Source organism: Otolemur garnettii, unplaced genomic scaffold (genome assembly GCF_000181295.1).
Source record: "Otolemur garnettii isolate 467f Iridium unplaced genomic scaffold, OtoGar3 scaffold00040, whole genome shotgun sequence".
NCBI classification, from domain to species: Eukaryota; Metazoa; Chordata; class Mammalia; order Primates; family Galagidae; genus Otolemur; species Otolemur garnettii.
Window position 1 is genome coordinate 535,479 of NW_003852435.1, and position 15,400 is coordinate 550,878.

General features: G+C 42.2%; 1 protein-coding gene across 3 annotated transcripts in view; it reads right to left on the reverse strand.

Moving 5' to 3' along the window:
* NAA16 (N(alpha)-acetyltransferase 16, NatA auxiliary subunit) overlaps positions 1 to 12,386 on the reverse strand; it is a 66,973-nt gene extending 54,587 nt beyond the window's left edge. For all 3 annotated transcript variants that reach the window (XM_023513425.1, XM_003790146.3, XM_023513426.1), the window contains exons 1-4: positions 12,117 to 12,386; positions 5,343 to 5,427; positions 3,042 to 3,146; positions 1,434 to 1,591 (exon numbers count right to left, since the gene is read on the reverse strand). In XM_023513425.1, coding sequence (XP_023369193.1) covers positions 1,434 to 1,591; positions 3,042 to 3,146; positions 5,343 to 5,427; positions 12,117 to 12,170 — 402 coding nt within the window. In that variant the 5' untranslated portion in view covers positions 12,171 to 12,386. The remainder of the gene's footprint in view (positions 1 to 1,433; positions 1,592 to 3,041; positions 3,147 to 5,342; positions 5,428 to 12,116) is intronic.
* Between the last annotated feature and the right edge of the window lie 3,014 nt (positions 12,387 to 15,400).

The following is a 15,400-nucleotide window of genomic DNA, read 5'->3' on the forward strand; positions in this document are numbered from 1 at the left end:
GTGGATTGCCTAAGCTTCTGAGTTCAACACCAGCCAGAACCAGATCAAGATCCCCTCTCTAAAAACAATAGCCAGGCTTTATGGCCAGCGCCTGTAGTCCCAGCTACTCAGGAGGCTGAGGCAAGAGAATTGCTTAAACCCAAGAGTTTGAGGTTGCTGTGAGCTGTGACACCCCAGTACTCTACCAAGGGAGACAAAGTGAAACTCTGTCACAAAAAAAAGAAAGAAAGAAAGAATAGTGCCATTATTAAGTTCAGCAAAGCCCTGAAACCGCTGCACAATTCTAAGCACAGGGTATAAGGCCTTATGTGGCAGTAGAGGGCACAAGAAATACATGAAGACTGTATTTAAAGGAAACTGTTAAAACTTGGTAGCCTCTTTCACATAACAGAATTCCATTCTGAGCACACCGATTCCAGGACACTAACGGAAAAAATACATGGGAGATGGCAAGCAACAAAGAGTTAAAGATGTAAGTCTGAAGAGGTGTGAACTATAGGAAGACTGACTTATGGCAATCTGTCTCACAGTTTTTAATATTTACTAACCAATAATAAAACTAATTTCTCTTATGTCTACATTTCAATTATGAAACCTCTATTACTTAATCAAATTTGTAAATGTCAACCCACAAAGAATCTTACAGAATTTGTACATACTCTAGTTGAATAAAGGTTTTTTTTCTTATTTCTTTTCTTTTTTTTTTGAGACAAAGTCTCACATTATCACCCTCAGTAGGGTGCCATGGCATCATAGCTCACAGCAACCTCCATCTCCTGGGCTTAAGTGATTCTCTTGCCTCAGCCTCCCGAGTAGCTGGGACTACAGGCGCCCACCACAACGCTCGGCTATTTTTTTGCTGTTGTTTTGCAGTTCGGTCAGTGCCAGGTTTGAACTTGCAACCCTCGGTATATGGGGCCGGCGCCCTACTCACTGAGCCACAGGCGCCACTCAGTTTTTTTTTTTTCTTTGAGACAGAGTCTCACTTTGTTGCCCCTGATACGGTGCCGTGGCATCATAGCTTACAGCAACCTCAAACTCTTGGGCTTAAGTCATTCTCTTGCCTCAGCCTCCCAACTAGCTGGGACTACAGGTGCCAGCCACAACACCCAGCTATTTTTAGAGACAGGGTCTCACTCTGGCTCAGGGTGGTCTCCAACCTGTGAGCTCAGACGATCCACTGCCTCAGCCTTCCAGAGTGCTAGGATTACAGGCATGAGCACCATGCCCGGCCAAACAGTTATTCTTTTTTGTGATCAAGCAGGAAGTTCCATAAATATTATTGAGGGAAAAGGTCCCAAGGCACTTTCCCCTTCTAGTACAGACAATATGGAATAATCAAATCTATAAGAGCTTTTCTTATACTCACCTCATTCTGAATTCAGACTTAAGTCTACTGTAAAAACACGTACATTTAAGTCTAAAGTACTTACTCGGTAACCTTCAAGATCTCTCATTTGGATCTGTAGCAGAGACAGGTCCCTCAAAATCTGTAGATTATCTTTATCTAATTTGAGGGCATTTCGGTAACACTTAATAGCTTCATCATATTTCTTATCAGAACGCTGCAGGAGTCCATATACATGCCAACCTATTAAGTTAAGGAAATAGAGACTTTCATAGACACCAGAATGTACTGCGCTACATGTCTAATATAAAACCTACCTTGAGGAAATGATATTCTGTCTAGATTTTGTTTTAGAATGATCTAGAGTCAGAGAAAAGGGGATAGAAAAGGGTAAAGATGAAACCAGATGAGCCTTGACTGAAAACTGTTAAACGGTTAAAGGTAGGTAATGGGCACATGGGGGGTTATTACTCTATTGTCTCTACTTGGGTACATGTCTGAAATATTCTGTAATATTTTTTAAGGAATCTAAAAAAATTCTTGGCGAAAATTCTCCACTGTTCTACCCTTTACCCCCTCACATTCCTATCCCAGCAACTTCAACATCGACCTACTCTTCATAATGATGTACTAAAACAATATATGCCAAAATTGCAATTACCTTTCAAAACAAGTTTATATCAACCAATTCTAAAATAACATATAACCATCACTTAATTCACTAGTGATATTAAAGGACATAAAAATTAAATTTTATTTTCTTAGTATAGTCTTGTAGAAAAAAAACAAAGAAAACCAAAAAACAACCAAAAAAAAAAACTATCATACTTACATGCCCTCTCTCTTCACTCTGGGGTAAGCACCAAGATAAAGAAATAAGTACTGTATTTAGTATTTTGGGAGAACTCTAAGCTATGTATGCGAACATACTACTTAAGACTATTCATGTTCAACTAAATGGCTAAAGTAAATTAAATGTAACCAATTAAAAAATACAAGAGCAGTATGTGAAGAGATTGTGGATAAACATACAGATTTAAACAAAACAAATAAAAATCAATTTAAACAATCCATCCTTTAAAAGTACTGCTGTTTTTATACAAACTGGAATACTAGCCAAAGAAAAATAAAATTATAAAGATTCAATGAAGTAACAGCTATGTCCCTCTATTAACAGAAATCAAATTGAAAAACCAATAGAATATCATATTTAATACAAATAAAACCTGTTTTGAAATAGTAAGTTTCTTTTAATTTTTTCTAAAATTTCTAGAAGCAGGTTTAAGGCACACAAATTTTACTGTTTATATAATTAGCTGAAAGCCATTATGTAGAATATAAAAGTATAACTCAGTTCACAGATGTTTAAGAAATGAGTTTCAAATCACAAATAATTACAAAAGTAAATTTTCTCTAACACTAAGCATAAGTGAAGTAAACACAGGCATGTATTTTATAGAGATTTTTCTCTACTCTAAGAAAGAAACAAATGCTGGTAGGAAATAGATGAAACTAATATCAAAAAATGTTGATAATTACTGAAGTTGAGTAACGGGTACAGAGTTCATGCAATTCTCTCTTCTACGTAGGTTTGAAATTATTCACAGTAACAAGTTTTTTATTCGAATTAGAAAAAAATGAGTAAGTGCAAACATACATAAACTTGAACTATGTAACTACTAGAAAAGGATACAGACATGACTCTTGACATCATTACGAAGTCCTTTACGAACAAATTCATATGCTTCTTCTTTTTTCCCTAAACAATTCAGTGTTAATCCCTTCATAGCCAAAGTCTCTGAAAAATAATTTTAACCTCTATTTACACATTAAGATTCAAATTACTGCCCCAGCACTCCTTGAGATCTGAAGGATTACTACCTCTCCAATGCTTATATTATTCACCTTTTTAATCTCTTAGTTAAAACTCTCCAAGTACGAAATGTAAAACTACATTTAAGTATTTGCTTATGCTTAGCAGCCCAACTCTTTTTCCAAAATTCCTTAAGCCAAGACTGAGGTCCTAAAATGGTTTCTGCCCTATAGAAGGTTCTATAAAGGAGACTGTATTATTCTGCCCCCACCCAAAAAAATTAAAAATAGACATCTGAGTCCGGGTGAATTAAATCTACTGCAGTAGTTCTACAGCTTTCACTAAGATCAATTCTAACCAGTCCTCTGATTTTCACCCCAGAAAAACAATCTACCTTGACAAAGAATTATAAATAATTTTAAAATCATTTTATTAAGTATCAGAACAGACTTCATTTTTGGCAGCAAGTTTACTCCAAATAATTCTACTTAGGCTAGTTAATATCACTTTACACTTCAAGAGCACAACACTGGACTATGGAAATGGCAAACCAAAAATACATAAAGTAATTAATAAAAGATGGTTTAGAATGAAATAAATCTCCAGATAATCCACAAGAAGAGAATCAGAAAAGAACAATGGTTTTCAAACTGATCTCTATGGACTCTACTGTTGTCAGAACATGGTGATCCAAACCCCCTTCCAATCTTTTATCTGTTTTATATACTGAACTTCCCCATAGCTCCCATTTAGATAAGGGCCACAGCTAAAAAGCTTGAAAACAAACTTAAATTTCTTTTTTTTTTTTTAAAGAGAGATGGGGTCTTGCTATTTGCCTATAATGATCATGAACTCCCAACCTCGAGCAATCCTCCAAGCTCAGCCTCTGAGTAGTTTGGGATTACAGGGGCAAATTACCATGACCTAACCTTTGAATTTCTAAAATTCTGTGAAATGAAGGCTTCTTTCCACTTCCTTCAGAGAATCTTTTAAATATTATAAGAAAAGTGAGCAGCGCTATCCTATTTTTCCAACAAGATGGTCTCAAGAGTTACCCAAGTCTGATAATCAGTGACAGTGACCTCAACTAGCTTTGCCATGCTATAGGACCATAATCCGCATGTCTAACCTGACAAATCCTTCTAACAAGCACTGGCTATCAGTACAAAAGGACATGAGAAAATATAGGCCTTATTAACACCACTACTAGAAAAATAACTCAATATATAAATCTAATAATAAATCAGTAATATCATATTTATAGATAAAGGCCAGCAGATACATAAAAAACACATCTACCAAAGAATAAAATTCATGTGACTATATCTTCATACTAGTTCATGTTGCAAATACAGCACTAATTTTATACACAGGAAACCAAAGTATAAATGTAAAAAGTCTTTTCAAAGTAACAGAGGAAATCAGGTTTATAAAATTACGGGTATATCTTATGTAATTTTTCCCCAATAGAGTAACTAATCACTTCTCATCTAAAAGAAAAGACATAGTACATACACCTAAGGATAATAAAAGTAATCTTTTTTTTTTTTTTGAGACAGAGCCTTAAGCTGTCGCCCTGGGTAGTGCTGTGGGTCACAGCTCACTGCAACCTCCAACTCCTGGGCTTAAGCCATTCTCTTGCCTCAGTCTCCCAAGTAACTGGGACTACAGGCGCCTGCCCAACGCCCGGCTATTTTTTGTTGCAGCCATCATTGTTGTTTGGTGGACCCTGGCTGGATTCGAATCCACCAGGTCAGGTGTTTGTGGCTGGCATCTTAGCCGCTTGAGCCACAGGAGCTGAGTCATAATAAAAATAATCTACAAAGTCACCATACATAGCAAAAAGGGAAAATTGTAGCTAAATGTGCCTTTATTTACAAATTATTACAAAAGTTTACAAAGTATTTACAAAATATTCTCTCCAAGTTGGCTACCTCTTTCTACACACACTAAGTGTTCTCTCCCACTCATGGGGAACATGTTTCAAGATATCTGTCTTCCTGTGTATGAAGACTTAGGAAACACCCTGTAGAAAAGACTTATAAAACATCACTAAAAATGCAGAACATTTATGCACTCTGATAGAGCTGTAAGGCCTTGGAATATAGGAAGTGTTCTTCTTTCACTGTTAAAAATCTTGTCTGACTTCCCTAAAGCAACCTCTCACAGATGAGATGATACCTCCATGTTCAGCAAATTTGGGGTTCGAAAGAATCATCTTGCAAAACTTGAGGCCATTTTTGTACTGCTTCTGCTCATAACATTTCTGTAAAGAAATACAAACAAAAATTATATTTAAAAAAAGAATATACACAAAAGCAACTTTTCATTGCATGATGGAAAGAATTTATATCGCAATGCAAAAAATACTTTTGTTACCTATTCTTAACAAATCATCCTAGAATCTCAGCATTTTCACTTTTATAAAGGATAAAGAAAAAAGACATTTAATAAACAGAGAATTTCATTATCAACCACTACTGCCATAGAATTTTTTATATTCAAAAGCAAAAACATATGCAATAACAGAAAAATACAAGAAACTTCATTCATCATTCACTAAAAGCCTTTGCTACCAGAATAATGAAAATAAAGCCCATATACACACATACTTTTTTTTAAAAAAACTACTGCCATTTACGGAGCAACTACTGTGTGTTCGTATAAACCTGTTATATCTTACGTCTTTTACCAATTCCTTAAGATAAATGCCACTACCTCCACCTCCACAGATGTTGGAAAAAAACTGAAGAGTTCTGTTGGGGTTGGTGGCTCATGCCTGTAAATCCCAACACTTTGGGAGGCAAAGGTGGAAGGCTTGCTCTTGGGCAGGACTTTGAGACCAGCCTGGGCAACTTAGAGAGGTCCCGTCTCTGAGATTTAGAAGTTAGCCAGGCATGGTGGTGCACATCTCTAATCCCAGCTATTTAGGTGGGTGAGATGGGAAGTCGCCTTGAGCCCAGGAGTTCAAGGTTGCAGTGAGCTATGATGACACACTACTATACTCCAGCCTAGGTGACAGAGTAAGACTCTGCATCTTAAAAAAAAGAAAAAGTATTTTAAAGTGGTTCAGCTTAGTTGCACCTCTGGTCTGATTCCAAAGAGCATCATTACGATTAGCTTAATACTTAATACAAGCACAAACAACATCTTTATTTCTAAATACCACCAGCCAGGCTAAACAATCAACACCTCTCTTCAGCAGCCAATGACCTAAGAATACCTCATCTCTTTCCACTCTCCCCTCACTTACGCTTTTCAGTCAGACTGGGTATTCTATTACTGAACATGCCAGATGTATCCTCCCTCAGGCCTCCTTATTTGTGTTCCTTCCACCTGAAAAGCTCTTCCCTAGATTTTCCATGGCTGTACTCCTCCTTATCCAAGTCTCTATCAAATACTGCCATCCTCCTATCACCCCACACACATCTTCTCTATCATATCATATCTCTATCTACTCCTTTTCTACAGTGCTTTTCTGAAATCTTATTTGATTACTTAATGTCTGTCTTCCCTAACATCGTGTAAGCTGCATGAGAACAGGAATCTTATCTGTTTATTCATTCTTTTTTTTTAGAGACAGGGTCTCACCATCACCCAGGCTACAGCCTCAAACTCCTGGGCTCACGCTATCATCCTCCCACCTCAGACTCCCAAGTACCTAGAACCACAGGTGTGTGTCATCACACTAGGCTAATTTTTTTTTCTTTAAGACAGTCTCAGTTGGCCACCCTCAGTAGAGTGCTGTGGCACCTCTTGCCTCAGCCTCCCGAGTAGCTGGGACTACAGGCACCCACCACAACGCCTGGCTCTTTTTAGAGATGGGGTCTCACTCTGACTCAGGCTGGTCTCAAAATCCTGAGCTCAGGTAGTCCACCGGCCTCAGCCTCCCAGAGTGCTAGGATTACAGGTATAAGCCGCCATACCTGGTCTACAAAATTATTTTTTAAGTTTGCTTGGTGGATCAAAGTGTTTTCCTACCAACAGTAAATTTTTTTCTATTAATGATCTGTGTGCTTAAACACATCCACACAAAGTCACCAGCTAGTTTTTTACATATTCTGCACAGTTTCTATCTGCCTGTCTTATTCCCCAGCTGGCTATTAGCATTACAATTTCTTTAACTTTGGAGCAATTCCATTCCCTCTTTTACAGAGACACAAATCAAACCCAGGAACGGTAAATGACTGCGTGTCTAAGGTTCTCTGTCTGGTTAGTAACAAAGTTGAGACTGGAATCGATCCTTTCCTTTAGTTAGTAACAAAATTAAGACTAGAATCTATCTTTTCTTTAATGATTCCTTGCTGAACTTAGGCTTGTCTTTACCTAAGTACTGGACTTTGGAGCCAGACTATGTGGGTCAGAATTGTGGCTCTGACACTTACTAGCTTTGGAAACTCAGTAACTGTGCCACAGTTTCTCCATCTAAAAAGGGGATAACAGGCATTTCATAGTTTTTATTGGAATTTAAATAAACATGAAGTGAGAACAGGACCTGACACGTAGTAAATTCTTCCAGTGAGTGTTAACTATTATTAGTGTTACTAGTAGTTTGATTATTATTACTTTTAAACCACTTGTTAAGTCAGGAAATAAAGTCACCTATCTCTTAATGCAATGGTTCTCAACCTTCCTAATGCTGCGACCCTTTAATATAGTTCCTCATGTTATGGTGACCCTAACCATAAAATTTTTTTCGTTGCTACGTAGCAAAAAATAAAATAAATTTATGGTTGGGGGTCACCACAACATGAAGAACTATATTAAAAGGTCGCTGCATCAGGAAGATTGAGAACCACTATCTTAATGGGTTTTTTTTTTTTTTTTTTTGTAGAGACAAGAGTTTCACTTTATCCCCTCAGTAGAGTGCTGTGGCATCACAGCTCACAGCAACCTCCAACTCCTGGGCTTAGGCAATTCTCCTGCCTCAGCCTCCCGAGTAGCTGGGACTACAGGTGCACGCCACAACGCCCAGCTATTTTTTTGTTGCAGTTTGGCTGGGGCCGGGTTTGAACCCACCACCCTCAGTATACAGGGATGGGGCCCAACTCACTGAGCCATAGGCGCTGCCCTACTTTTTCTATTTAAATAAAAAAAGAAAAAAAAATCCAGGATGGTAGACACAGAAGGATAGTTTCCACTACCACCACCCCATACTCAAATTTGCTCATACTTAAATCCCAAAATGGGCCCTGTGTGTTCACAGCTTTGCTTCCTGCAAAAAAAAAAAATTTTTGAGACAGAGTTTCACTCTTTCACCCTCAGTAGAGTGCCCTGGCATCATCATAGCTCACAGCAACCTCGAACTCTTGGGCTCAAGTGATCCTCTTGCCTCAGCCTCTGAACTGGTTGGGACTATAGGTGCTAGCTTCTCTATTTTTAGTAGAGATGGGGTCTCCCTCTTGCTCAGGCTGGTCTCAAACTCCTGAGCTCAAGCAATCCACCTGCCTCAGCCTCCCAGAGTGCTAGGATTTCAGGTATGAGCCACTGTGCCTGGCCCAATTACTGTATTTTTGACCTTTGTTGGTTGAAAAAAAATCTGCTGCGAGTGGTTTTCAAGGGTCAACTGTATTTCCCTTTTGTTTTTCATCAGTAGTCCCTTCTCTTTGTTTTTTCTTTGTCATTTGTCAGATGAACTCCTGTATCAAACTCAGATTGTTGTTTTTTATTTTCAGATATTTTTGGAAGAGGTAATATATTCACATCATTCACAATTTAGGTTTCTCTTCTGTCTCTGTCTTGCAGCCGCCTAGTTCCTGTCTCCAGAGGCAATCAAGAAGCCTTAATTTAAATATTTTGTTTTGGCCTGCCGCAGTGGCTCATGCCTGTAATCTGTAGCACTCTGGGAGACTGAGGCTGGCAAAAGGATCTCTTGAGCCCCAGAGTTTGAGGTTGCTGTGAGCTTTGAAGCTTTGGCATGCTACCCAGGGAGACACAGTGAGACTCTTGTCTCAAAAAAAATGTTTTGTGAAGGTTCTTCTAATTCTCCCTTCCACATCCAGCCCCTGCTGCAAAGATTGATCCTGTCCTCACTGATTGTTGGTGCCATTTTGCTTTGAACTTACTAGGTTATATTTACTGAGCAGCTCTAGTATATGTATGCTCTGGGGATCAGCAGTGTTTGAAATAGGTGAGAGCTGGGTTTGGTGGCTTATGCCTGTAATCCCAGCCTTTCTGAAGGCTGAGGGAGGAGGATTGCTTGAGCCCAGGAGTTAAAGAGTAGGCTGCACTACATGGGGAAACTCTGTCTGAAAAAAAAAAAAAAAAGTTTTTTTTAAGAGACAGAGTGTTACTTTATCGCCCTCAGTAAAGTGCCATGGCGTCACAGCTCACAGCAACCTCCAGCTCTTGCGCTTAAGCTATTCTCTTGCCTCAGCCTCTCAAGTAGCTGGGACAATAGGCATCCACTGAGCCATAGGCGCTGCCCTACTTTTTCTATTTAAATAAAAACATCTGGCTATTTTTTTGCAGTTTGGCGGCGCCAGGTTCAAACTCACCACCCTCGGTATATGGGGCCAATGCCCTGAAAAAAAATTAAAAAAAAAAAAAACATTAGCCTAGGCTGGGTGTGGTGGCTCATACCTGTAATCTCAGCACTTGGGAGGCCCAGGCAGGTGGACTGCCTGAGCTCACAGGTTTGAGACCAGCCTGAGCAAGAGCAAGAACCCCCCCCCCAGGCTCTAAAAACAAAAATATAGCCGGGTGTTGTGATGGGCACCTGTTGTCCCAGCTCCTTGGGAAGCTAAGGCAAGAGAATCACTTGAGCCCAAGAGGTGGAAGGCTGGGTGAGCTGTGACCACACAGTACTCGACCTAGGTGGACAAAGTGAGACTATGTCTCAACAAAAAGAAAAATAGTAATAATTTTGTTATAGAGACTTGTTTGCCATGTAATTTGTTGTAGCAGAACTTTACACGCATAGATTCCAAATGTGAGATGATATAATCATTCAGTTTTGCAGCACCCTCCTAAACTCATACACTCTAAAAATCCAGATAAGAAAATGCTAAACATTTTCCAGCGTAGTGACTGTAGCTTAGTGGGTAGGCACCGGTCCCATATACCAGGGTGGCAGGTTTAAACCCAGTCCCGGCCAAAATGCAACCAAAAAATAGCTGGACCTTGTGGTGGGCACCCATAGTCCCAGCTACTCAGGAGGCTGAGGTAAAAGAATCCCCTAAGCCCAGGAGTTGGAGGTTGCTGTGAGCTGTGACACCACAGCACTCTACCGAGGGCGATAAAGTGAGACTCTGTCTCTTAAGAAAAGAAAATGTTTAGCATTTTCCAATTTATCTGGGAACAACAGCTTTTACTTTTTTGTATTTGGGAATAATGAATCACATAGTTATTTTTCTTTATCCTACTGACACAAGGACTTTAACTAGAAAATAGTCATATAGAGAGGAAATGCTGTCATCATTTAGGTACAACATCAAATGTCCTCAAATCCAACTAACAGTTTATAAATGATTTTCCCATTAATATTTCAGATTCCCTGGGCGAGGGGGGGTGGGGGGTGTGGGGGTGGGAAGGACACCTTAAAAGGGAAAAAAAGTTCACATCTCTCATTCCATACTGTGTAAAACAAGGGTATAAGAAGAGAAGAACACAAGTAAAATAAAAAAATACAAAGCTCACTAAAGCAATCCACATGCTTTAATTATTAGCGTGTTTTATGTTTTTACACTTGTCTCTGGCTATTTGCTGAACACTAAGCACCATATAAAATTGCTCACAATTTTCATCCCATCTACTATGTATCTTTCTTAACATTCCAAAGATTTAAGTGTGAACTTTCTATTGGCTTGAAGCAGAATCGCTAGCTACTATGAATTTTTACCTGCCGTTAATACTTAAAATTATTCGAAAATTAGCGTTTTATTTTATAGTAAAGTCAACCAACAGCGAACAACCATATAGCAAACACAAGCCCTCAATAAATTCACCCTTAAAACTTGGACATTTGTTTAGCAAATAAATGTTTGTTTTCAGATAAAATAAGTCTATTATCTTTATAGCTGTAGTCTATACAGCTATTTATTAACAATACTAGCTTAAGGTCTATGGCCCCCGCAAATACTTAGAAAGCAAAGGCAAACTGAACTGCCACTTCACGGGAAGAGCGGAACCTGGAAAACTGTGAGGGCTTCAGGGACCCTGGCACAGACCTACAGATGATCGGCTAGGCATCGGTCATCATAACCGAGCCATTACTCAGTTTCCTGTTCAGAAATAAAGGAAATATACCTCTCCAACACAAATCCAGCCAGTCCTCGCGGCTTCAGTCACTCAAGGCAAGGCCTGCGCGAGTTAAAGAGCCATATTGGGGTTTGTGACAACTTAGAAACACAGGTCTGTCACCTATTCGCTTTCAAGGAGAATAACGTGGTAGGTACATCATAAGTGAACTCTCTCCTAAAAGGGAGAAAGTGCCAGGCTTGGTTTCCTAGGGATGCCGTAACCAGTACAGATCAGGGCCCCATTCCATCATCACATCTATCCCACTTTAACAATTACTAATTAGAATGTCCTATGCAATCAATTTAACGCAAGGCAGCGAAAGAATACCTCGCCAAGGGCAGAATGGCAAGAGACACAAAACTGGGGAGGACCTGGGCAGGGATGTTGCGAACCTGGCGCCACCGAAGGCACCGGAGTCGATGCCTGCCGCAGCGGCTTCGGCCCGGGGACTGCGGAGGGCAGCGTGAAGTTTCTGGAAAGAGCGCGGCGGGAGCCAGGCGAGTAAGGGCGTGCGCGGAGGAGCGGCCCGAGCGGCCACAGCCAGCCGGCCGGCCGCAGCGGCGAAGTCGCGTCCCGCGGACCCGGAGGTAAACAAAGAGCAGAGAGCACTGGAGGCCAAGCCCGGCCCGCGTAGGCACCGCCACCGGACTGCTCGCCCTTCACACCGCGGGACGCGGAGGGCGGGGGTTAGCGGCGCAGCCTACGGCCACTTACCAAGATGCGTTTGAAAAGGTTGCTCTCCTTGGGCGGCAGCTGCATGTTCGGCATCGCAGTCGGCGGGGAGGCTGGGCGCACGGGCGTTCCGTTCCGCGGGGTGCGCACCTGGACTAGCTGCTGCTGAGAGTCGGGCTGCGGGCAGTGGATTAGTTCATTGGTCTGGAGTTGAGGCTAGGCAGCAGGGCTGCCTGGCAAGGTTGGCAGTGAATGAGGAAGACAGACACGCTGAGCAGGACAAGCTTTCGCTCGGACTCACTCCGCCAACGGCGGCGGTCGTGCCCCCGCGCGGCAAGATGGCAGCCAGGGCCCGCCCCTCCGCCCGGCGCCCGGAGCTGTGCGCCTGCGCGGGCGCCCCGCCGCAGTTGGGGGGGCGTGGGCATGGGCGTGGCCGGGCTGCCCTGGGGACCAGTGCTGGGCGGCAACCGCTGTCGTTTGGCGCCGGGCGGCTAGGCTCCAGTCCCAGCTAAGATTTTGGGGTGCGTTGTGCTCTGGTTCATAAGCTTGTGGCCTGAGATAATGTTAAATTATTTCAGAGTCTGATTTTTTTGCGTTTCTCCCCACTTAGGAACTTAAACAGCGCTTGACGCAAAGTAGGATCAAGGTGTAGAACGGACTTGTTTTCCTTCCTATTCCCCCTCGATTTAAACTCAAAGAGAAGCCTTCTTTTTTCAGTGCAGAACAATCAAGTATTCACAACGTAGGGAGGCCGTCGGGCAGGCCTTGAAACGACTGATGGGAAAGCACCTTTGAAGGAAAGGTCGGAAAAATACTCGCAGCAGTTTTGAACGTCTAACATGGTTTTATGGGCTCACTGAGCCTCCAAGTCTACCTACTTTCTCCTCAGATGGTTCCTCTACAGACAAGCCATAAAATAATGGAGGAAACAGAATTCAAACCTAGGATCTTCCAATTCTGGGGCATTTTCTACAACAAATAAAAAGCAGGAGGCTTGGGGCCTATAGGGTCCACCCGGTGCCAACTCCCCCGGGACCTCTCCCAGCCAGCGCACAGAATTAGTTACTCTCTAATCGTCTCCTAGAATGCTCGATGCCTACTGCGCCCGCCAGTCCTGGCGCCGCCCTTAGCCACTATCTTGGTGTCCAGCTGCAGCGCAGGTTCCCAGCCCAGGTCCCGGATCCGCAGCTGTCCAGACAGACGTTCGCTGGGCAGTGTCAGTGGCAGGTGAACTTGCAGTGTGCGGAGAGGCCAGGTCGTGAGGCAGAGGAGCCCCTCCTCCGGGAAGCGTCCCTGGGACTGCAGGGAGGCCTGGGGTTAAGGGTAGTTGCACGCCAGACTCCGCGTGACCCTCCCATTTCTTACGGTCCAGTGCTGCACCTTGTGCTAGTGTTGGTCCGTGGGTGTCTGTAAACTGGCTGGAATGCCTCCTTAGACAATTAGGAATCCAGAACAGCTCTACAGTTGGATTCTTTTTTTTTTTTTTTTTGAGACAGGGTCTCTGTTGCTGGGGCTGGAATGAAATGGCGTCATCGTGGCTTACTCCGACATCACAGGGCTGTGTCCAGCAGTAGCCGGAATTACAGGAGTATGTCACCATTCCCAGCTAATTTTTCTATTTTTAGTAGGGGGGGAGTCTCAGACTCCTCGCCTCAAGCAATCCTCCCACCTCTCCAAAGTGCTAGGATAACAGATGTGAGCCATTGGTCCAGGCCAACAGTTGGATTTTTAGCACCTAGTGCAGATCTTTCCCCTTCCATATTATCAGTTTCTCCCTCCACTCATTTACATGAAGGAAAAACCAAACACTGTAATCCATGTCTCCCTCTAATTGTTATCCGTTTTCTACTCCCCTTGGGAAAAAACACTCGTCCACATACACTATTCTTTGCCTTCACTCTTTCCTCTACCCACTGCAGACAGGCTTGTCCCTCCCTCCAGGAAACGTCCCTGGTTGGGGTCTTCAGGAATCTGTGTACCGCTGAATGGAATTCAGAGCTCCATTCTCTACCCTCACCTCTTCAGCATTGTTTGACTCCCAAGGGCTGCACTCTCCTAGTTTTCTTCCCACTCCCTGAAAGCTCCTGGTCAGCTCCTTTGCTTGTTCTGTCTCAACTTCCAGATCTAATAGTGATGTCTAGGACTCAGTCCTGATGACTGCCATGCTTTGTCCACACTCACCTGCCCCAGATCTGTAGCTCAGCTCAAGCACAAATGTCCCCCTTCAGATCCAGTCCTACATGCCAGTAATGTCACTTGAATGTCTAAGATATTTCAAGTGAATATGGCCAAAACTTAACTCACTTTTATTCTGCCTAATCCTTACCCTTGCCAGGGTGCCTTATCCCTGCAAAAATTGCCATCATTCCCCCAGATGTTTGAAACAAAACCCCGAATTTATCCTTGATTCTTCCTGTACACACCCAGGTTGTCCTGTTTCTCATTTCTGCGACCACCTTATTTCTCCATGGGAACACTACAATGCCCTAGTTTTTATTTGTTCTTTTTATTCTGTCACAACTCCTGTGCTCTCCTCAGCTGAATTCATGACTTATTCTTGTGCTGGATTAACAACAACAACAAAAAAGCAGTATAGTGATGGTAATGTTTGAGTCTAGAAAGATAAGGATATACATTAGTGACAAGAATAACCATACATCAGCTTGGCGCCCATAGCTCTGTGGTTAGGGGCTGGCCACATACACGGAGGCAGGTGGGTTTGAACCCACGCAGGCCCGCTGAACAACAATGACAACTACAACAACAACAACAACAAAGAAAATAGCTGGGTGTTGCAGCAGGTGCCTGTAGTCCCAGCTACTTGGGAGGCTGAGGCGGGAAAATAGCTTAAGCCCAAGAGTTTGAGGTTGCTGTGAGCTGTGACGCCCTGGCACTCTACGAAGGGCAATATAATGAGACTCTGTCTCAAAAAAAAAAAAAAAGAATAACCATACATATAAAGTAGGATTAGTATTAAGGTGTGTATAAATATTGGGTATATAAACCTATTTATACATATTCTGGGTCTTAATTTGTGTATATTTTTGAAACTATGCAGTAAATGATGTGTAATTGCATTTAATATTCTCTACTCTGAGCTGGACTGGTTTTTATTTGATTTTTTTCTAGCCTGAGTTCGTTAGCGATGGGAGAAAGTGCCATAGGATTCTTTATAAACAGTAAAGGCTATTAAAAATGGGGGTTCAGGCTCGGCGCCTATAGCTCAACCAGCTAAGGCGCCAGCCACGTACACCTAAGGTGGAGGGTTCGAATCCCCAGCCTGGACCCGCCAAACAACAATGACAGCTGCAACCAAAAAATAGCCG